The sequence below is a fragment of the Apus apus genome, chromosome 6, assembly GCF_020740795.1.
Source record: "Apus apus isolate bApuApu2 chromosome 6, bApuApu2.pri.cur, whole genome shotgun sequence".
Taxonomy (NCBI): domain Eukaryota; kingdom Metazoa; phylum Chordata; class Aves; order Apodiformes; family Apodidae; genus Apus; species Apus apus.
The window spans coordinates 26,163,147-26,187,313 of NC_067287.1; the positions used below are offsets into that span (position 1 = coordinate 26,163,147).

The 24,167-nt window shown below is 41.6% G+C and overlaps 2 protein-coding genes across 3 annotated transcripts in view; one reads left to right on the top strand and one right to left on the bottom strand.

Moving 5' to 3' along the window:
- Positions 1–24,167, bottom strand: part of RAPH1 (Ras association (RalGDS/AF-6) and pleckstrin homology domains 1) — a 209,885-nt gene that overhangs the window by 170,979 nt on the left and 14,739 nt on the right. The gene's annotated exons all lie outside the window — the stretch shown is intronic.
- On the top strand, positions 9,852–23,217 carry CTLA4 (cytotoxic T-lymphocyte associated protein 4). 2 transcript variants are annotated; one of them, XM_051623075.1, is made up of 5 exons: positions 9,852–9,934; positions 19,085–19,221; positions 20,429–20,779; positions 21,185–21,294; positions 22,246–23,217. In XM_051623075.1, the coding sequence occupies exons 2-5, from the start codon at positions 19,164–19,166 to the stop codon at positions 22,342–22,344; spliced, it is 618 nt and encodes a 205-aa protein (XP_051479035.1). In that variant the 5' UTR covers positions 9,852–9,934; positions 19,085–19,163; the 3' UTR covers positions 22,345–23,217. The 2 variants fall into 2 exon arrangements, with proteins under 2 accessions (XP_051479035.1, XP_051479034.1); XM_051623074.1 differs by lacking the exon at positions 9,852–9,934 and having other exon boundaries at positions 18,877–19,221.

The window sequence follows — 24,167 nt, forward strand, 5'->3', positions numbered from 1 at the left end:
TACTTATGCTCTTTTATCAAATACCTTTTATTTCAAAGGGACCCTCACTTCCTTGGATCGAAACAAATTAGTCATGTACAGCCCATTGGCCTCCAGGTTCCAGCTGTGCTTGCAAATATTAATGACAGGATAGGGAAATTGGTTACATTGATGCTGAATGAAAGCACAAGTACTGTGCTCTCTTTGCAATACCAGCATGTGCTGATATTTGTTTAGCAAACACTAAATGTCATTGATGACATCAACTGTTGGGAAGAGATACCTCTACATTAGAGCAGGAATCTCATTCCCTAGGGAAATAATATGGAAAGACCTAATTTGGTTTGAAGGACTAATACAAAAATGCAAGCACAGAAACTGGAGGTTCGTTTGCCCTCAAACCTGAGGTCTCTGCTCCTGAAGCAGAGCCCTCTTGATGTGGCTTGGTAAGTCCTGCTCACAGAGAGGACAGCCATATGAAAAAGAGTTCCTACAAAACCTCAGAAGAAATTTTGCCATCCACTTGGCAATAGCTTGTGTCCTGAAAAGGTGAAGTCAGTCTCCTTATGAAGAGTGAGACACATGCACAACAGCTGCATGTTCAGAACAACCTTCTGTTACAAACAAGCAAAAGGACAAACAGAAGCTCTTGAAGGAATCAGATAAACTGAAGCAACAAAACCACAAATCAATATGGGATCCCATCCCCTGAGACTAGTACCTGAAAGTGATTTAAATAACCCAGGAACTCCTGAGCCACCAGATGTATGGAGACTGATTCAGGCACTACAAGGCTGAACTATGCATGCCACCTAAATAATCCATTAAGTTTTTAGTACATGGATTCTTTTAAAAGCCTTTGAGTTCTTCATACAAATTGAAAGAGCCCCATATGAGGCCAAAATTTCAGATAATATTACATTTTCCCTGATGAATAAAGTAATTAATTTTGCAAAAAGTTTGCAGATGCTCTTACTTAAAAAACATTTTAGGAGACAGTTTGAAGCTTGAATCTTTCATCTAAATAGAGAGCTCTATTGTTAACCTTTAATTTCCTCCACACAGCAAAGATAATGGAGAGACAGTGGAAGCTGCTCTTAAAATGGCAACCCTTACTTGTGTAAAACGTTTCCTTTACTATTGTGTTGTTTTAGGTTATGAAGGGTTAAGTCACCACTATGTGGCAAATTGAATACTGCAGAATAAATCCCCATGAAATCTTTTTAGTGGTGCATTTTTTTATGCAGTGTGATGTATCTGCAAACCATGCTGAATTATATGACTGGAAAGTGAGAAAGAACAAAGGCAGACAGCAGTTAGAAAATAAGACCCTGTGCAGAATCCATGTGCCAGCAAAGCAATTAAAAAGATGGACTTTTTAGAACAGCAGTGATTGTCACTGTGTATGACACTCAGTGGGCTATGATTTCCTCAGATAATACTCATGCATTGCAGCATCTGTTGAAGACCATGTGATGATCACTACATAGCCCACCACATTTTCAATAGTTAGGATTAGTTTAATCCCGAGCTAAGCTATTTAACAGGTGCGAAAGAGAGTAGGGGGTTACTCTCCATGCAGAGAGTGGGGCAGAAAGCCTTGCTTGTCTGTTTTTTATTTCCTGTAAGTGTGCTTTTCAGGTTTGTGGGCATGTGTCTCCCTCCTGTGGTGCACAATAAAGTAACACCCTGGTGGAAGACACGAGAGATCTGTGGCAAAAAAATGAAAACTAGGAAAGAGTCCTTGGAGAAGGAGCACAAATGCACCATAAATCTTGTAGGACATACTGTATTACCTTTCCTTCTTCATTTCATTATACTATCATCATATAATATACTATCTGTCTTTTTCACCTGGTCACCTTGTATTCATGAACATTTTGCCCTAGAAATGGTTCAGCCCCTGACCAGGTGTCAAATCTCCATGATCTTTCCTGAGCTCAGTTCTTTCACTCCTATCAGATTGATCCTGTTTCTTATGAAGACTATGCAAAGATCCATTTCCCCAGTTTCCTAATTGCTTTGTTTATTCACAAAAACCAGTATGATTGTCAATTTCCAGTCCATGTGGTTAAGATGACCTGTATTTCAGTCATTTTATGTAGACCTATACTTGACACTTATTACAGTGAGTCTACACATATGGCCGATGACAGCCTAAAGAAGAGGGGGTCACCTTATCTAACTTCTGACAGCTCCAATAAACAGATTAATTCTCTTCACTGATTTGTAGGTGGCTCTGGAGAACCACCTTAGATGCAGACACCTGCATTGGCTAGTAGCCTTCCTCAGGCAGTTCCCAGAGAAAAACCTTCACATCTCTTGCACTACACTCTATCTTCTGTTTGGTTCATCTTCTGTTTGAGCTGGCTACTCTGCCAGAAATCCTAGGAGAATAGTCCACAACATCAGCTGGAAAGAAACTGTGATCTGGGCAGGGAGTAGCAAGATATCATTGCTGATATCCATCTGTAGAAGAGCAGGTCTTTCCTCATAGGTGTGCAGAAAAGCCAGGCTCTTCTCAGTGATGCCCTATTATAGGACAAGGGGCAACGTGTGCAAGCTGGACCATAGGAGGTTCCACATAAACATAAGGAAAAACTTGGGATGGACTATGTTCTTCTGAGGTCCCTTCCAGCCCTTAACATTCTGTGATTCTGTGAAAACTGCTTGCTGCTACTCCAAGCACTGTTATGACCTCCAGCCCCACTGGCGAGAGTAATGGGGCCTTTCCTTTATTACTAGAGAGGCTTTAAGCAACAGTCCCTGTCTGCTGTCACCCAGACCTGGATATTAACCAAGTGCTTGCAGAAGGAAGACTCACCTGCTTCAAGTCTGGAGTGACTTTTGCCAAAGCAAGACTGGTCAAGATAGTGCAGAAAACACAGATCAAACTAGTGATGACTTCTTTATTCTTTGTCACAATTAAGGGACCTATCTTCAAAGGAGGCAGTGCCCCCCTGCATGCACACATCCCCCTCCTCAGATAAATCCATCTCATTCAACAGCTTCAATAGAAACTTCTATTTAAAGAACAGAAATATCTCACGCCCTTTTTGCAACTTGATATTTAAATCATTCTGACACTGGTTTACCTATGTGCCAGACTAACAAGAGACTATAGTACCAAAAGAAGGCATTAAGCCAAATGCACTGTAAAGCTGGATAGGCTAGTCAGCACCTCAACCAGGATTTCCTACTGGATACTCCATCTTGTAACTACAGCAGCACATCCCTTCTGTTATGATGGGTATGTATTTCTTCAATAGAGCTCCTTGCTAGATCCAACAGCCAGTTCTGTGAGCATTTACACAACATAAACCAGGCAATTATTTAAAAATTTAAAGATACTGAAACTATCTTCTTAGATTCTACCCTAATCTTTCATTGCCACCTAAAAAAACAAAAATTGCAGACAGAACTTGCTGTGTTGTCAATGATATTCTGACACATTTGATTAGTATCAGGTACCACGTCCTGATTCACACTACTGACAGCAATGGGCCTCTTCTGCTCTTCTGACCCACTGAAACATGCTGATTAATAATGGCACAACCTCAACCACCATGCTTAATTCCTAACTAAGTCCAAGTGTTTCCTCTGATCAGTTAGAAGACTTCAGCTTCTTGAAGGTCATCTGATTCTGGCTTGAGAAAAGCTATGCCACAGACCCACAGCAAGAAAATCCTGACCCAGCTGTTCACACAGGCTGGTGTGGTTGTGCTCAAGACTTTCAAAGCTTCATGTACAGACTTAAGCAACACAGGCTACATGTAGGCCCTCAGAGAAAAGAAACCTCTGTGAGCTTGAGTGCTTCCAAAGAGCAAAACAGTTAAAGGGCTTCATAGTGTCCAGAGCTTCACAGAAACAGACAACTGTCAGAGAGCTACTTAACTTAAATGGCCCCTCAGAACTCCCTGTCTCTGTATCATGACTGCTCAGCTAACCATGTCAATGACATGTTAACTCATATGTGGCAATTTGGGCGATAGGAGTGCACTGCTCATCTAAGCCCAGCCACCCTCTATGAGCTACAACACGTAAATGAGCCTGAAGTGTTGCCTTAAGTAATCATGTCTCACAGGGGGGAAGGCACAAGTAACAACAGCTCTATTTACTTTTTCAATTTTTACCTGGTTGCACAGAAATTCAGCTTCTCCCCTTGAACACGGAAGGATTCTAATCCTCAAAGCTTTAATCATTTCAGGTAAAAATTACCCACACAGTATTCAAAGGTAATTTGGATTCATGGTCTGACTTGACCATGATGAAAAAATAATTGAAAACTGCAATATTTGGATGATGACTCAGCAGTATGTTGGTGGAGAGGGTGTGTGCTAAAAATTCAGTAACAGTGGGTTTTGCAGTACACCAGTGAGCTTTTGCATGCAGAGGCTCAGCAACTTGATAAACAACAGAAAGTTAGAAACTGATACAGGGTTGGTATATTTTTGGTTAAAAATATATAAGCATATAACCTCAACTCACAAGAACAAATCAAACTAAGCTTCTGTACATGGACAGCCTTTGAACTATCAGGAGATAAATAAATCAAACAGAAATAAATGAATAAAAAATTAAAAGGAGCATCTAATAATAAAAGAGAAAATGAGGAAATACAGAATATGATCCTGAAATGTAATACTCCCCTATGCCTTTCTTGCTTTCAGAGCAAAATGGCAGCCATCAAATTTTAAATAATCAGTGTGCGTGTGCCCAACAATTAGAAAGTCAACTATTTTAATTACTGTAAGCAACACAAGCGTGCAACTCAGAGTGATTTTAAATTACTGAAATGACATTAAAAAATTCTGGAAACCATTTCTGTGGCTTTAAACTTCTAGAGTTTGCAGAGCACTTCAGTTCTGCTCCTAGACTAAAAATAAGGATTTTGAGGGAGGGAGTTTTTGAGGTTGTTAAACAAGAAAGACTCATATGTGGTTGAAGAGATCTTTTCTTTTCCAAGCTCCTCAGCGAGTGCTATAGACCTATATGTGGGTGTGCTGATGGAACAGCACTGGGCTTCAGCAGCATCCAAAATTTACAGAAATGTGCATTCACACTGTCATCTCCTGTTAGCTATACAGTGGTCCAAAAGTCAGTGAAAGCAGACTGAAGCATCCACTGCCCTAAAGCTGGTACACACAGGGCCCGGCGCACTCCTCTCCTAGCACATAGGCATGCTTCTCACCGCTCGCCCCCTTCTGCTCTTTTAATAGGCCCCTGAGTTCATGCTGTGATGGCTTTTTTGGCTAAAGGGAAGGAACACACGCAGCACAAGAGAAGGGAAAATGGGAGGTAGGAAGCCCTGAGGGGTGACATGTTTTGGGGCAGGGGGGGTAATGACAGCGAACCCCGGCCACTGCGCAGCCCCGCAGTGCTGCTGCAGCCAAAGGGCCATGCATAGCCGAGGGCCACATCCTGACTCTCCTCACACTGACATTGATCCACAGCCCTTCTACCCCAAACAGCTGGGGGGACAGGAGAGCAAAGCTAGGAAAGGTGGCAGTTCCCGGTACCTCAATGAGCTGTGTTTCTCCATCTACTGATCCTTCTGGATCAAAATTCTCCTGCCTTTAAGGTCCATAGGGAGGTAACTAGCAGCACCCCATAGATTTTGGGATGTGCTTCACCTCAGTTTTGGACCATGCATCTAACTGCACTGCTGCAAGGAAAACAGTCACCAGTTATGTAGCTGGAGGGAAATTTGTGGTCCCCTCTGGCAAATCACCTACTCCAGTGTGCTGCTACACACAGCAGGCTGCAGTCCTCTGTTCAACATGGGCAGTTTGTGAGCCGAGCCTAGGAAAACTGCATGTGCATAAAAGAATCTGGAGGTGCCTCATCTGCTGAGATCCCACTCAGCCTCTCCCCAGGGTCCTGAGGAATTCAGTGCACTTCCAAAAGTAACAAATGTTCTTGCAAGCAGTGGCTTTCCAGGCTGAGCATTAGGAGTTTGCCAGGCCTGTCTTGGACAGTTCCCACATGAGAGGATGTGCAGAGGGCAGAAAAAGGTCAGGGGCCTGTTTGCTGATTCTTTCTCTCTATGAATGCAAACTGAGGGAACTTGAGGCTGCAAGAAGATCACCATAGTTCTCATAACTCCATTCACTTCCCAGTGCTCGCTTGCCTCAGACAGTAAACAAAGCTCGATGGTACAAAACTCATGAACAAGTTTTGCTTGATCTAGTCCACTATTCCTGGTTTAAACCTGTGTGAGACAAAGTATGGCTCCATCCCATGAGAGCAAGAAATATTCCCCACATTCCCCACAAGCTCCTAAACTACTGATAAACTTAGGGCTTCTTCCCTCACATCTACATGTGGTGACATTCCTTCAAGCCCTGTGTTGTGCTGATAGCAGCATCGAGTGCTGCATGATAATGATGAAATGCTCCCTGGCGGGAGAATTAAGCTCTGCACAAACACATCCAAAGGACTTCCACTGTTTTGTTGTTGTCCTTTGTTGTTTGTTTGGTTGGTTTTGTTTGTGGTGGTTTGTTTTGTTTTGTGTAGTGCTCCCACCAGAATAGTTGCCAGGATGCTACAGCCGTTGACTGGGGAACGGTGCTGTAGTGACTGTGCAGTGAGGAATGAACTAGAAGGACTGGATTTGTTCAAGCTCTAGGCTGGAACCCTGTGATATTAATAGTGCCTTTTCCTTAACCCATGTAGCACCTGACATAATGTGCCTCGTGTCTTGTCTGGGGCCATGTAAATCTCTGCAATCAGACCTCAGTGCAAATGGGTCTGCCACCTGCAGAAGGGCACCAAGATTTCAGCTGTGCTCTGCCCATCATGACTGCAAGCCATACAGAGTAGAAAAAGCAGGGAGCACATTCCCTTCTTGAGGACATCTGATAGGGGGACCCAGCTGTGCTAGACACCCATCCAGCATTCAAGCAAAGAGGGTAGGAAGGGAAAGACTTGGCTTAGACAAGTTTCATAGCTACCCTCAATATTTCATCATTCCTGCCTAGGGTGCGGTATTGCTGGTTCTGAGAATATGGTATGCCAAATGACATTTGGCTGTGGTAGACCTATTTTACAATGACGCTTCGTACAAACCCACAGGTCTCAAACTGAAAAGGGGAAGGGCTTGCGAGAAATGAATTCTTTAGGAAGGTATGGCAGATGCTTTTCTAAGAATACATTGCATGGTAACATGTAACTCGCTTGCCAAAGGGGAAAGGCAAAAGGATATATATTGCCCTGCACATCTGCTAAGGTCTGATGAGAAGAATATTGTTGCGTACTCAGCTCATTTTTTACTTGTTTTTAAGTTAATTTTTTGCTGTTCATTTTTAGCAGAGTCTTTCATACTTAAATATTTTGGGGGGATGCTGAATTTAGAGAAATTAAAATGAGATTCTCACACTCATGCCCCCCTTTTACTTTCACTCTTCTATTGGACTGGCAAGCTACAGTGGTCAGCAACTGCCACTTCCTGTTACAGTGCCAACCACAGCCCATTTACAAGGACTAGATACAAGACTGCAAAACCTGGCCCTAAGGCAACGGTGAGGATGACCACACCATAAATGTCAAGCATGTGTATGTGGGTGTATACAAGGGGAGTGGGAAAGCTAGCAATGCTTTTAAGATTTGAGGCCCACTCTTTAATGTAAAATGCATGTTCTTCCTAGAAGGGGGGAACCTCATGAGTTACTTATAAAGCCTCAGGATGCCAAACTCTGGAGTTACAGGAATATGTACTCAGAAAGCCTGTAAAAAAAGTTTCCTTTGCACTGTTTTCCTGGGGCACGCATGGCACAGTCATACTTGGATCTGTTAGAAAATCACACAGGTCCAGGAAAACTCCTGAGAAAACCTCACAGCCTCCCAAGCTGGGTAGCTGCATTCAAATAGCTTAACTGGAGCTGATACTGGAACATTATTGCTTCACATCTGAGCCCTTTGGTGAGGGCACCTGCCAGCTCACCCCCTCACCCCTGCCCTGGGGTAACAGCTGGCTCCCCTCCTGCCAGCACTGAGAGCCCTAACGCTTATCTATTTAAATACTTTAAGGCACTCTGGCACAGCCGCTGGAGAACACGTGTGGGTGCAGCCAGGGTACTCCTGAAGCCCAGAGCCATTCATTCCAGAAGCAATTAATGAAGGCAAACACCCAAAGCAGGGTCTGCTGCTCACACAGACATGTAGCAGAGTTCCTCATGTCTCACTCATTCCTATGGCTGTGACTGATCCAGCAGGATTTACCTTACAAACACAGAGAGCTGCAGTGAAATTCTGGACAGCACAGTCTCCTTTTCCCTGAGCTCCCTCTCTCAAGGTCCCCAGCATGCCCAGATTTGCCTTGTCCTTTGGAGAGCTCAGCCCTGGTTTAACCCCATCACGTTCACTTGCCATGCCTGTTTGTTTCTGGAGTAAACTGTGTTTATCTACCTCCCCTGCCCAAATTCAGTATCACTGATATTTCTCACAGCAGTTGCTCAGCCAGCCCCTCCTTCAGCCCTTTTTCTATCAAAGCAAATGTGGCATTTTTATAGGCTGTACTACTGCAGTCATTGCTTAGGGCCTCTGAGGTCAAAGCTGTCTCAAGTGTCTCGTCAGGCACAGAAATAAATTTCGATTTCAAAGATTCATTCCATTGATTTATTCACTGAGCTGTCACTGCTCACACAGCTCAGCCACATCACAGATCACATGCTTAGGATTTTATTATCTTCACTATAAATATGGTGTGCTGGAGAGTCAAGACTCAGAAAGATTTATACACAATCAAAATATATGTGGGTGAAGAGAAAGCCTTGAGGAATTCTCCAGTCCTTTCTCAACTATGAAAGGAGAATTCTGTGCAGGTAGAATTGTGGTTCTCATGATTCGCTTTATCTGATCTCAGTCAGCATTGCCAAGAAAAGGCAGCACCATCCAGACTGTCCCTCTGACCTTCAGCTGCACCACCCCGCCTCCTTGTGCTGCCCCTTGATGAATCTGGCTGAGGGATGAACTGAAGCAGAGAAAGCATTTAGCTTGCACAGCTGCACAAGTGCTAGTGCTGCTACAAGGGAGGGAGAGTGAAAGGGCTAGGGATTTTTGGGGGGCAGGGAATGATCCTGCCCATTTTGGTAGTAGATGGTCTTCCATGGGGCCAGGTTGTCAGTGAAATCAAACCTGCAGGACAGGGGCCCTTCCTTGTGTGATGAGATAATTCAGGTATTGTACATTGTCTTCTCACTCAGATCATAGTAATAAATGCAGTAAACCCCCACAAGTTTAACAGATTAAATAATGTCAATTTTGGCACTTCTGAAGGAAGTGCTGAGGTGGGAGGGCAACAGCCACTTTAGCTTAAGAGATAAGAACTGAATCTTGGCAGTGGCACACATAAGTGTTGCACTTGCTGTAGGCCAGTCCTCCCTTGGATGGGAAAACTTAGTACTGCCACATGTGAAGCTGCTGTCTCAACAGGAAGGCCTATGTTTACCACTGGAAAGTAGAGCTGCCTGCAGCTAAAAAACACAAAGGACAAGCTTATTTTCATGTCTTCACCAGAAGCTAAGCCACATGAAATATGATTTCCCATGAAGACATTGTCTTAATTGTCTGGGTTTCACAATGTCCCTGAAATGAGCATAAATAGCTCAGAAGATAGTGCCATCAGTTGAGCCCTTCTCCTGCCTGCTCTGCAAGGACTGGAACTCTTTATGGCATTGCGACTAAAGAACCAATCTGTCCTTGCTAAAAAAAGACCTTGGTATCTGCCCTCCCTTTCTTGCTAAATGAAAGATGGCTGCTGTAGGCAGCTACTGTTGTAGAAAACTTCTATTGATCAAGGGGGAAAAATGGCCAATCATGCAAATAACTATGCATTTACAGTCTGGACTGTACGAACTCTAGCTGTGGCCTTTCTGATATTTGCTGGGCAAAAGCCTTGAAGAAACTATGGACACTTCATCAAGATAATCAGTGGTCCCAAGAACAGCACATGCAGGTAAGGTAAAAATGTAGTCAAAGAATGGGTGCTCATCTGGGGCACCCAGGACACCATCCTGGGGCCTTATTGGCCCCATGCATGAGTGAGAAGCAAAGGAAAGAGAACACAACTCTTCTTGTGCAAGTTACAAGCAGCAATACTAAAAGCAAGAGGCAGGTGTGTTCCTTTTTAAGGTCAGCTGAAGGGCCTAGTAGTATCTGGGTGAATGAGGCCAGGGTCCTGCTTCAGAGAGGCTGCTGGGGATGGAGAGACTGTGATTCACTTCAGGAGAGCGTTGGCTGACTGGGGAGGCTGGCCGCCCTTGCTTCCCACCACATTCACTTGTGTAACATCTGCAGTCATGGGGCACAGAGAAGGGGGAAGTGAAAGGAACAGGGTGGCTGCAGGAGGAGAAGGAGATCAAAGCTTCTTCCTTTCCCTCCTCTGCTTCTGGTCCCTCAATTTGAGCTTCTGTGTCTTATTTCTATTGTGTTTCTCAGTGTTTGTTTTCCTTAGAGGCTCACCTGCAAGGCTAGACCTCTGTGAGGAGAATCCCTTCCTCCCTGTGTCAAATAAGAAAGCTTGCTCGGCTAGAGATCCTGATCAAGAACAGCCAGCAGGCCATCCCTGCCAAACCTGCCATCTCTGCTGTCCCTGTACAGCTGCCTGGGGGTGTCATGCATGTGAAGATCGGGGGCAGGTGGCTGCTTCTTGCCCTTTCTGCTCAACCTGTCAGAGTAACTTCATGAGCCAAGTCATTTAACTATTTCTGTCCTCTAAACTGCATTTGTCTCACAGGATGGAAGCCCTAGATACCTCCAAATCTGAAGAATATTTGGTGTAAGCAAAGGAAAGCTAGAGAAAATTGATGGTGTCAGTGAAGGGGTGAATAACATGAAAACCATAGACATGGCAAAAGTCTGAATAATCATATGAATGAGGAGGGTTATAGTGTGGAAGTGAAGAGGCATTGAGTCACTGCAAGCTTGTACAATAAAATGATCTATACCTATTTCCCAGAAGCTGATTAGTTTGCATAGTTCAGAAGTTTTATGAAGGGTGTTCATTGGAACTTGATGAATAATTTTTGTTTGTTTGTTTCATTGGCAAATTTGGAAAGTCAAGAGGATTCATTTCAATCAGACTGATAGGAAAAAAAAATAATTTTTTTTGAGAATTGAACAGTAAAACAATTAATGATTTGGAGGCTTGAAGTGAGACATTTGTTCCTAAAATATTTTAATGCTTCATTTTGATGTTGGCTATTTAAATATGGGTTGAATATTTTAAAATAACTGTTTTTTTTTTAAATGAAAATGTTGCTTTGAACAAGAAAAATCAAATAATTTAATTTGGAAAACATTAGGAACTATTTCATTGGAAATTCTGAATATTTTTGTTTTTTGATAATAAAGAGTATGATCATCCTGGCCAGGCTCCTGAAATATACTATCTCCTACCCTGAACTTTTGGCTGCAGGAGTTCTTTTCAAAAACAAAGTCCGTTCTCAGGCTCAACAGTTTATCATGCAAATCCAAAATTCTCAAGACTCCAGAGCCTGCAGCTTCACACACCTCCAGCTCCTCAGTGGCACAGGAACTCAACAAAACATTAATCAGTCACTGCTAAGTCACAGACAGAAATTATAGCTGCACTCTCTCTAGAGTCTGCCTTCTCCAGCTCAGTGTGTTATTACCTAAAACATGATCAAGTATTTAAATAGGTTGCAAATGAAATTACTCTCTTTCAGGATGCAGTATTAAAAAAGCAACCACAAAAGCACTCTTACAGCTTTCGTAGTTAAACCCCTTGAAGTCAAGAATGGGTGATGATGTAGTTTCATAGCTATTGAAGGAATGGGAATGAGGGAAAACCTAATCCTGGCTAACCCCTCCAGCCTGAAGACCTTGGTACAGAAATACCATATGTTTTCATGAGCTCTGGCAATAAGGCAACACAGGCTGAAATATCAGGCAGGTAATATTGGAGCAACACCACTTTCAAGACTGTGGCAGCAAAATTTATTGCAGTTAGCTCCTTAGAGTAATGAGAACCAGGCCTTCTGCTTTATATGTTTTCTTTTACAAGACCTAAGTTGGTTGCTGACATTTGAAAATCATAAAAATGGGTTAATACAATGGCCATTTAAATGAGCAGACATAGCAAAAAACCTTAGGAAGTGAAACTTTCTCAAGAAAGCTCTGCTTAACTGCAGTTGTTATCGCTGCGAAGGGTTCCCTTCACATTTTTGTAATTTCACCCAGTAGTGGTTCTAGGCAGAAAAAAAGACAAAACTACATTTTGCTAGTATGTAAAACACTTCCGTTTTCTTTGCAAAAGACCTGATGATTTAAACATGAAAAATATTGTTGGTGGGGGCTTGAAAAAAGCTTTAGGAAAAGATGCACAAGCATTTTCTAAAAAATTTCCCCCTTCCCTTCAACATTTAATCAAAATTACAAAATTCAAAACATTTCCTCCCACTTTGTGAAATGCTTGATTTTCATTGGACCCCACCCAACACACCTGTTTTTTTCGTATGCATCAGATGTAATCTCACTGCTATCTAAAAGAAAAATTCCCCAAGTGGTGCGTTACCCACAAGCCCACCCTCCTTTTAATCCCTTCTGATTCTGCAGCCTGGTTTTATAATCTCTTTCTCCCCTGGAAAGACATTTGCAAACTTTCCTGATTCTCCCCTTCATCTCTAGCACACTAGCATGCTTTCTGGTCCCCATTATTTGTGTTGCCAAAACATTAGAAACCCTTTTAGATGTCAGATCTGAATTTTAAAATGTAGGATTTCCTATCTGGCTTTTCAGCTGATGGTAGTGGGAGGAGGCAGCTGCAGCTGTGAAGAAGCACATTAGTTGGATGCTCAGTGCAATCAGAGGCAGTCATTAATCAGTGCTCAACTCAAATAATCAGGAGAGTGACCTGGCCACTCTGACATGTTTGAGTTAATATTCTTACAAGTTGCTATGGATGTGATTGTCTAAGAATGATGAAGCTTGTAGGGAGTTGTAAGATCTGTCAATAAACAGTTATAGTAAGAAAGAGCATCTGAATAGAGAGGTAAGAGGATTGTCAGCTTTTTCAGACTATCACTTTGGCTAATCAAAGACTCAGCCTCTCCTTGCACATCTGACCTCTCTGACTTTTCATGGTTTTGTTTTCATACTTAGCCCTGGTAGGGACTTTGGGAAAGGGGAATAGCTAATTTCTAGAAATGTGGTTTCTAGTGCTTTGTAAACTAGGGAAGACAACGGGAGTTTAAGTTATCACTAACTCATGGGTAAGGCTTTGCAAGCGAGATCAAATTCTGCAGTGAGGAGTGGGTTGGACAACAAATTCTGCAGCTGATGCATTTTTGGGAGATACAGGACCTGATTTTAATTTGCTGACTCACATGATGCCAGTAAGAAACCCAGTGCTTGCCTACAGCATCCCATTAGCAGAGAGGTCTGGGTTATTGGGTAACAATTTTTTTTTTTTTGCAACAGACTGCTGCATTACAAAACCAACAAGATTCTTGCAAAGTCTGGGATTTATTCTATAGCTCTCCCAGGAATTCCTTATTTTTGTTTTCCAGATCCTCCAAGGAGGGCAGGATTTGTCTGGGAACATGCTTCACTCACAGCCTAACAGTCCCATCTGAAAACACTGAAAAAGTATATATACCCTTCACTGATCCAGCTAAATATTTTTCTGCCCAAAATATCTTTTCTCCTTTCAGTATTTTCATTTCCTTATCTCCATCTCATCCAGAGCCCTGAGATTTCCACATGGAAGCTGTTTCCCTAAGATGTCCAGGGCTTGTGGCTTCTGTTCCCAAACTTGGTGTGCCCCTGGGAAGAGATGCAGAGTTCTAGGATCCACTCCCTCCCTCCACAGGCTAATCAGACTGAATGTGAATGTGGTTGAATGTGACCAAGTACCTTTAGAAGCCTTAGCGCATGATCCCTATTCGCCTCAATTGCTGAAACATTCTCTTCTCTGGTCTTGACAAACTTTGACACTACGTCTTCAAAAGGTTACTGTGAATCTGCCCATTTGAACACCTTGTCATTCTCTGTGTCTGTCTGCTGGCTTCCCCCTTCTGCTATATTACTAAGTTTTCTTAATTTAATTTAATTTCATTTTCCAGCCCATTCCATTTTCATTATCAGATCTTATTCACTATTCAGAATGGCCTGTGGACTCTGCAGAACAAAGCTTCATTACCCATTTTGTCATCAATTCAAGAGGTGCTTTAGAATGTGATTTGTGCCATCCCTTAGATTTAAGCAGAATTTCCCACTGTGAGCTTAGTAAGATGTCTTGCCTCGTCAGGTCTCCTGTCTTTCATATATTTGGATTCCCTGTATGTCCAGTGAGCTGGAGCACTATCTCCTGTATGTAAACTTCTTTTAGTCCTTTGCTTTATAAATGTTAAATGTAAAGGTTTAATTCTAGGTTTGTCAGACTCCTGCATTGATATTAGTTTGATATGCCATAATTATTATTTTTTTTTTTAATATCAGGGACTTAATTAGCCCCATGAAAACTGGAAGTAGGCTCTTAAGCTATATACCACAAGCAAATTATGCTTCTCATCTGTATCCTTTAAAGTATTTCTTAGGCATCTCATTTTCAAGGAAAATGGCACTCCTCATGTCTTCAGCAAAGCTTTATAATGATTTATTCTTGCATACCTCAATAAATGCAATCTTCAATACTGTCAGAGACAGAGACTATCAGAAACATGGCTACCTTTTGCTGTTTTTCCTTTTTCCAAAATGGAAACCTTTCTCCAGTATTTTTCCATGTCTCCACAGCTGCAGCTTGTCACAGAGTATACCTAACTGCTTAGTTTTAGACCTGGGGAGTTCTCTTGGTTCCTTTTTGCTTATTCCTGGAATCAGACCTTTCAGTGCTCACTCTGGGATGAAGGTGCCCGCTTTATTCTGTGTTCACTCCCAAATGACTGACCTGTTAACAAGAGATTGTGCTGCTCTGTCTTGGAAAGCTCCTTCCTTAAAGGCAAGTCCTTATCTGCCAAGATACTTCAGCATCTGTGTTCAAATTCCTCCTAAAATCTCTCCTTTGCCACAACCCCTTTACAAGAAACTGGAGAAGAGTAAGAAAGCTAGCATGTAAAGACCTTTTGCCCGTGTTGCTTCTCAGTTCTCTCTCTTTATTTCCTCTTACATCTGTTTGTATCTCTTTCAATGCAGTCTCAGATCTTACATTTTGACTGTAAGCTGCATGGGCGATGGGGAGGGGGCAACACTTTCACACAGGCAGTGGCCCTGGTTGTACTAGGGCATGTATGGACTACTATGAATAACATGTAGCAAAGGCAGCCAGGTACAATGCAGACCTTCTGAGAACTGTTAGCATGAAAAACAGGGGCAACTTCCCCTCTGTTTTAGATAATCACAGATGCCTTGAGTTTCTGGAAAGCCTGCTGGATATATTTACCTTTACAGCAGGGGAAACAAAATACCAACAATTGTAGCACAAAGAGAGGACACTCACACATCCACTCACACCTCAAATCCTTCTGGATAATCTGCTGGTCAGCAGAAGTGCACAAGAGGATTGACCCTGTGTGCCCTGAGAAGTACTGGATGGAGAATTCCTCAGCTAGTGCCACCCTTGCCTCTGCTGAGGCTGGACTGAGGGCACAGGCTTAGGACTAGAGAGCAGCATCTGTAAATCCAGGTTAGAAGCTGACGGAAAGTCTACATTTCTGATAGACATAAAAATCAGTGGTTTTGTGATGTGAATTGTGGTTCCTTCAGGAACTAAGACTGATCCACCAAGCCTCATCATGCCTAGGCCTTTACTTAAACTAATCAGGTTTTAGTCCTTTAATCGTAACAAAACAGTATTTTTCCAGCCACTGTGTTATTTCCTTTTCTCTTCACCTATTGTTTTGTAGAAAAGATCTTCAGCCATACCATTTAGAGGTCTGGATTTTATTTTTTTTTTCACATGACAGTGCATTTCAAAACCCCAATAGGTTTGTGGCAAACTAACATGGTAAAAACGTGAACTGTTTAACATAAGGCGTGATCTCACATTCTGTGCTTAACAAAATATCCTGAAACAAGATACTTATGCAAATTATAAGCTTCTCCCCATTACATCTCAAGCAAATCCCCAAGCAAGTTCCTGTCACAGAAGAAAAACACATGGGCAGCATAAGACAGGCTTTAAAGTGTGAAAATTATTTAGTGAATAATCACATTTTGCAATGGGAATTCTGACAGGGTGCCAGCAGGAAGGTTTGCCCTAACAAGCATTCAGTGAAGAAAAGTAATTCAAATCACAAGGTGAGCAACTAACCCAAAATGACAAAGAAACTTACAAGAGAAACCTAGTTATTTAACTTACTAGCAATCTGCCTAATCACAGTAGCGTAGTCCAGTGTTCAGTGTAAATTGTGTGTCTGTTCCTCTCTGATCTAAGTTCAAAGAGGCTGTGAGACCCAAACCACTCCTAAGTTGATTCCTCAGTTTAAGGCTCTGCAAGGCCCTCTGTACCCTGCCTTGCTCTGACACTGCTGTGGTAGCAAAAGTAGATAGTATAAAGGTTTCCTGTGATCTGGGGATTAATATCACCCATAAGAACAAAGAGTACTATAAGTATGTGCATTAAAGGAAAGATTCATCTTACAGTGAGTTTTTGGACACAAAAAGTGCAAAGCACAGGCTGTTTTGAGACACATGAGGAATACATATCCTTTCTGAAGGACCTTCTGAACCTCAAAGTGAAAGGGAGGCTCTTCTTTCACCCATACCGTTGCCCTGGCCCTAGGCCAGTTTTGGTGAAAGAGTGGATGAAAAAACTTCTCAAGATGAGGAAGTCAGGGCAGGAAGATACTAGACTACACAGACAAGAAAGTACAGTAACTAATTAAGACAGGTCCTCTGGCTGTAGCCAACAAAGTATGGCTGTGATCTACAGGGAAGACAGACCAAGCAGAAATCCAGAGACTCTTATCAGCTGAAGAGTAGTTAGAAGAGGGGAAGAGCATAGAAAAAAGGTGTTCCCAGAAATTCTTGTGGATCTTACTTCAGGGTGGAACTCATTGATCTATTAATACCTTGTTCCACGTCATAACTGAGCTGGTAAGGATGGGAGCCATGAAGGGAAAACCTCATTTGGAACAAGATCTCTATTTTACTGCATCATGCATCTACATACATTAACTCAAGATCCAAAGTCTGATTATCAAGGATAGAGAGCACCATAGCAAAGTGATCTCTGTCCATTGGAAGGGCAATACCCTGGGTTCACATCAGGTTGCTCTGGCTGTGAAGACAGAGATCACTTCAAGAGACTCCACAGGGACACACGTTGTGCCTTACTTAGAAGAGCAGTCATCACAGCATGAGGCTTTTAAGGAGGAAAAAGGGTATAAAGTAAAAAGTGGTCAATCTGAAAAGACACCCTCAGAACAAAACAGCCAAGAAACAAGTTGAGTACCACTGAAAACACGTTTGTCAGAGCAGTCGTGATTGTCAGAGAGTGGAGCAACCTCTCAATCAAGCTGTATAAGACAGCATGGATATGTGGGGCAGCGAGCACTGAGTTTTACATGGAAATACTTTGCAAATGTTTAATGGTTAACTGCACCATCAATTTGCAATCTCATTCAATTACCAGGAGATTAATTACTGTTGATGAAGCTCAAATGCATAATTTGCTTAACTGCATACAAAACCAAAGCCCAAAAGATACATAGGACAGGTAATTTGGTTACTTGTCTGGATATGAAAACATCAGGCATAACCTGCTAATTTCATTCCATAAATCTCACTGGTATTCTGGTACATGATGTTGCAATAGCATTTATTTAATCATAAATTTAGTATTAAAACTGATTTAAGCTTGTCTAACCAGTAATACACTATGGGCCCAACATTATTAAGGTGTAGTTTTTCATTTTCCCATAGCTGTATTTTTATTATCAGTTCTGTTTGGAATGCTGGCTAAGATCAAACTGAGTATTAATCTGTCATTACAAACAATTGTTGCATCACCTACATATGGAAGCCATACATTTATTCATGTAATTTGGTATTTATATGATATCAAGATCAAATATCTCTCCTGTATCTTTGGACTGAGCAGACTACAGTTCAAGAACTAATGCTGTTAATTTTTCTAGGTCACAGTCCAAAAGTAGGTCTTTGCAATCTACTATATCTACATATATAAACGATACAGCACATTCTGAAAGAACTTCTCAAAGAGTGAGAAAAAAAAAGAATTATGACCGTTAGTGTAACTGAAGTGGAACTTCATTATGAAATTCTTTAGGCAACATTTCATGGATATGACAGTGTATCACAGAAAAAAGCAACATTTTCAGACCTTACATGACTTTTAAAAGGCTAATGGGGGAAAAACTGTTCCACTGAGATTGGAAATGAAGCAGGTGCTCTAAGCAGAGATAACAATAATCAAAACTCCTGCAGTGTTTTTCATCTGGTGATCTCAAGGTACTTAGTAAAGTGTGTAGTTAAGGAAAGTACTGTGTAGATGTGGAAGTCATTAGCTATAAACCTAGATAGATTTTTTTTTTCTTGGAAACAGGAAAGCCTAAAAAACCTGGGTTATGATTCAAGTCACACTGCTGATACGAAGAGCTGAAGTCATTGCAAGTTAATCAGTATTTTGAATTTTTAAACATCAAAAGTATGAACATTAAAGCAAGAACAGAAATTGGGGGTGGAGGGGAGTCCTCCATAAAAAATCTAGCTCCCACTGATTCACTATGCCACATTATGCAGAGGTATAGTACAGTAGAAAATACCTGATGATTGATAAAATATTAAGTGCTATGATTGTGCAAGCTAGAGCACCAAAGGGCCTGAGCTGCCCTATTGGATGATTACTTTTCCTCCCCCAATTTTAAAGCGGAATGGACAGCAGTTTCAGATTGAATATATATTTTCCATCTGCTGAACAGTTGTTTTTGTTCATGCTGTTTGAGGTTAACTGTGCACGTATTAATCAAACCCACTACTTCCTTTCTCGTAAAACCAAAACAAAGCTTCATATTACTTTCAGGTACAGCATCTGGGATCAAAGCTATATATATCACACTGACTCTGTGTGGGTTCAAACATTTCGAAGATTCAGTATCCTGAAAGGTGTCACCTTTTTTTCCAGTCCCAAGAGCTCCAGTTTGTCTTAAAGTCTGAAGGCATCAGCTACCTTCAGGGCCTGCAGCATCTGTCCCTGCGCAGGAATGCTCTCAATATTCGTCACTGTGGGCTTTCTCTGCACAGCCACTGCCATTGCTGAAGGTGGGTAGATGAAGGAGGCAAGGTAGCTGGGGGTGTCTACATGTTCTCATTTTCACATCTTTGCAGATGAACTGGGTACAACAAGGAGAGGGAGATGACATGGGACCCCTCCATAAGAAAGTCTGGAAGCGAGGTCTTGGGGCACCGTAAGGTATCTGGAAAACCAGATGCAGGGTTTAGAGCAGTAGCATCTGTAGAGGCTGGGCAGGATTCTGAATAGCTGAAGGAAGAATAAAGCCTTTTACAAATCAGGCATTCTGAGTGAAATTGCTAGCAACTGATAATGTGGATACAGAGGTCTGAATGGATAGAGAAACTCTACTTCTCTTTGTTCCAAATTCTGGCACTGCAGAACTGAAGAAGATAAGCCCTGCTCCAAAATGGACTGATACAAAATGAAATTGAACAAATAATACTGAGTGTTCACAGCTTGTAAAAACAAAAGTCAGTACCTTCCCACTGTGTAGCAGTAGAAGTTGTAAAAAAGCAGCCAGTGGGGATGTACGTGGTACAGTAGTTTTTGTTTAAGACTTGTAAAGATTTTTTTCAGTATGTTTATCAGGCTTTGCTGTGTGTTGCTATACTGTAGCCTAAGGTATATACTGTTGCTGTAGTGTGGCTTGGGAATATCTGGTTAAAAAGGACAAGCAAAAAGATCAGAAGCAAAAATATGCAAACAGGTTTTTCCATACAGTTTTACAGTTACCCTAATGGTTCTGCTCCATATTCCATACGGGATATAAACCTGTTTGTTTCTAAATATCAACATGCTTATTTCTACCATGCAGAAATTGTGTTTTAAATGTCTGATTTTAAATTTCAAATTTCAACTTTACCATCTGAAGTCTAATTTTTTTTTTTTTTACTTTTGCTTTCTTACGTACATTTAAAGGTTTGTGTTGAGGGAAATTGAAGCATGCAGGTCATTACTCCAGTAAGTGGTCCAAATTACCTACTATTTAAGCAACTAGTAATTGCTGAGATTTATAATTTATAGTAATCAAAACACTTCTTGAGCTTTTTAAAGTATATAATGCATTGCCTTTGTGAATTGTGGTCTTGGAGTCCTTTTTTTTTTTTTTAAAGAATTTAGCAGCATTTCTAGGAATTACCGATGAATAACAGGACATGTCAGAAGTCTGCACACTCCATGTGCAGACCATTTATTGATGGTCCACTTACCATCATGCTCTTTACTTCCTTACAGTAATGGAAGTGACTCAGCCAGCAATGGTGCTGGCCAACAGACAAGGAGTTGCCAACTTGGTGTGTAAATACAAGCACATTGGGAACGCAAAGGAAATTCGAGTGACTCTGCTTAAACAGACAGGTGACCGGTTCACTGAGATTTGTGCTTCAACCTACACAACAGAGTTCAAAATGTTCAGTGTGGAAGAGGTCATCCAGTGCCACATTAGCCCTAGCCGAAGCAATGTGACCCTCACCCTCACTGGCCTGCAAGCTAATGATACTGGTCTTTACGTCTGCAAGATGGAGCGGATGTACCCTCCACCCTATTTGATGAACAAGGGAAATGGGACGCATCTCTATGTCATTGGTAAGCCAAGCAGCTTTACAATACTATGATATTCCCAAGTTAAGAGACTCGCTATTATGTCTCAAAGGTCTTCAAAGTTCTGTTTGTAAGAAGTGAGGCTGAACACTGATTCAAGTGCTAAGAATCATGATTAGCTCTTATTCCTTTCAGGTCTCCCTGCACCAACCTAAAGCAGGCACGTTCATGGACATGCAATGTATTTAGCAATGTAGAGAGTAAGGTGTATGTTCTTCCACAGATAAAGTGAATTTTCACTGAAGGTTGACTGGAGACTCAACCCTCAGTCCTGGTAGTATCCTGGGATAGCTCATGCCGGGGACAAGCAGTATAGAGGCTAACTTACTACTCTAGGGGCTTCCTCATGTGGCTGGTTTGTGACATGACTTGTGTGATATCATGTTTTAGATCCAGAACCTTGTCCAGACACTGCCATATATCTCTGGGTATTAGGAGCTACTGCCTCAGGATTTTTTCTTTATAGTATCATCATCTCAGCTGTTCTCGTGGGCAAAGCGGTAAGTCCCATCAACTCAGTCCCATCCTGCTAATAACAACAATTTGTGTGCAAAGGATAAGCAGAAAGAAATAAGAACAGGGAAGAACACTGGGAGCAAGCACACTAGGATGCCCCTTTTTACTGGTGCAAAACTGCTACAAAAATGCAAAATAAGAGAACTTGCTGGACCTGCCATTTAGACTTATTTATGAGTCTTTCACATTGCCAGAGCACCAGAAAGCAGTCAGCTTACAGCAGCTGGACTGACCCTTTGGCTTAGGTTTGGATACTTAGAACAGTCTGGAGTCTTGAATGCTTCAGGGATCAAAGGCAACAGTCTTCACATGTACTCTGATTTCACAACTGGTTCATACAAAATCCCAGGATTTTTTTTTCCTTTTCTCACTATTCACCTCTGTGCAAAACAAATTTAAGGAGCCTTCCTCATGTGCCTGGGAGTGCGGGTGGGGAATTGTAACTTTCAGCATTTTTTACTTCACTTCTAGAAATGTATGCACTAATGCAAAGGCATGTGAAATGTAGGCCTTGGTTGCCTCTTTCCATGGGGTCTTGAGAACTCACAGTCTGTTAGAAATAAACTGAAAGCTTTTAAGCCAAACTATAAAACCAAACAGTATCTCTGTCCCATATTTTTCTATCTGCCCTTCTAGTCCCTAGAAGCTAAATAAAACTTCCCAGTGAGAACCAACTCTGAACTCTGCAGCAGGAAGACCTTCAAACAGCTACATGAATGGCAGGAGACTGTTTTTTCCTAAATGGCCCCTATAATTCCTAATTCTCCCTCAAATGGTCTCAATGGATGTTCTACAAAGAGAGGTGACAGGGAAAGGTGCCTAGAGTACCTTCTACTGAGTAAAAGCAGAACATCCATCAGTTTTCTCTAGAATGTGCTGGTCAATTATTATTCTGTGATCACTTGTTTATTTTACTGCCTTTCCACATTTTACAGATAAAGAGAAGACGATGTCTCACTACTGGGGTATACGTGAAAATGCCCTCTGAAAAGCTAGAGAAAAAAGTGATTCCATTCCACATCACTGTTAACTAAAACAAGGAAAGAGTGAGACAGTTTCCTAACTGGGATGAAGAGTCTGCTAATTCACTTAGGGTAAAGAAATAAAATTAATTGTCCTATTACAAAGGTGTAAGGGAAGGAGAGAGAATATTCTTTGTAACTTCTATGTTTTGGAGGAGAATAAATAGTTTACGCATTAATTTTCAAGGTTAAGCCTGTCACATAAAAATGGCTACATTAGGCCATTGATTCTTTGAATTGTATTGTACCAATATGTTGTCTATATATATACGCACATATATATATGCATAGCATTAAGAGCTATTGCTATTGCAGCTAAGCATATTACTGTCAAATTTCACCATTTCTACTGATCAACTGAAATCCAAACACTATTATTGCAGAGGCTCGTGTTTATCATTGCAAGGCTAATCCTATAGGTCTGAGAGGCAGAGGCAGAAGAGCACACTAATGTACAATGGAATGTTGACTTGTTTTCCTGCATTGCTATTTATTGGTCCCATTTCTGGCATTAGGGCTCTGCACTTCCAGAGAGGCATCACTGGAGGCTGACACTGATGACACTCCTGCTCTAAAAGCCTGATCTCAGCTCATTTCACTGGCATTGCACTGTGCTGGCATCAACACTGATGATATTTGAGCCAGTGCTGACAGCTGGTTGGAAAAAAGAGCTGCCCAGCAGGAGCCCTCTTAGGCTGTTTCTAGGAGGATATTCCAGCTCTGCTGGGGCCTTACATTTTACAAATGCTAAATTAGCATCTATCCAAAAGGCAGAACTATGTTGCTGTGTTTAACTGAGTCTATTTTCCATGAAAATATTGATAGTGTATAATCTTGTTTATTAAATATGTACCATTCAATAAAAATCTTGAAGCTTTGCCCAAATTCAAGTTAATTTGTTATTCACCTTTCTCAGAAGAAACAGGAAGTGGCTACATGTTAGAAAGCAGCGATGACAAGATGAACCTTTCCCCTCTGACCCCGTGTTTTGCTTCTGAGGGAGCCTGTGTGCTCATGCCAACACTTACTTTCTTAGCTCTCCTCCTTGGGGGGTTCACCATCAAAATCTGTTAAGTCTGCTACTCCAGCTAAAGCTGCTCTGGTGTGGTTTAGAGACACCACCACTCGCCTTTTCACTTCCAGCAAAGTTACTTGGAGAAGGTAGCCATAATGACTTTGAAAGCATCTCCTGTACATGTTTATACAAAAAACACGTCCTAGTTTCAAATCCTGATTTCTTTGCACCTCTTTGACATTCTCACTACATGTTAGCTGACACACAAAGCTGCTGGAGCTTAAAACTATTTCATAATTCTCTGCTTCTATCTACTACTTTGACTGTGCTAGCTAAATTTCACCTTGCAATAAAAACACCTGGCAGCATGTGTCTGTTTCACAGCTGCAAATGGAGCTTCTTGACTCCATAACTGTGAACCCAAATCCCCACAGCCCTCTACATATATATCACTGCAAAATAACTGAATTTCTGCCTGTTCAAGTGCAGCCTGATCAGAGAAGTGTGTTCCATGATTGGTAAAAATAGGTCTGACCCACACATCCACTTGTGCAAGCCAATAAATTTATCCTGACAAAGCAAGAATCCAGGGCAATTTTTTTCCACCACAGCAAGTAGTAGCTCAGATATCCCCTGAATCATGTGTCTGACTCCTAAGCAGGAATCAACTATTTTTTCTTTTTATTTTCCTTGACAGTTCCTATATGCTAGGACCAATAATTTAGCTGACTTAAGCAATCTAAAAGCAGCTCAAGTAAAGTATTTTCTAAATTTATCTCTCCTGGGTGAAGAGATGCTTTGGACCTGTATCAACAAGCTC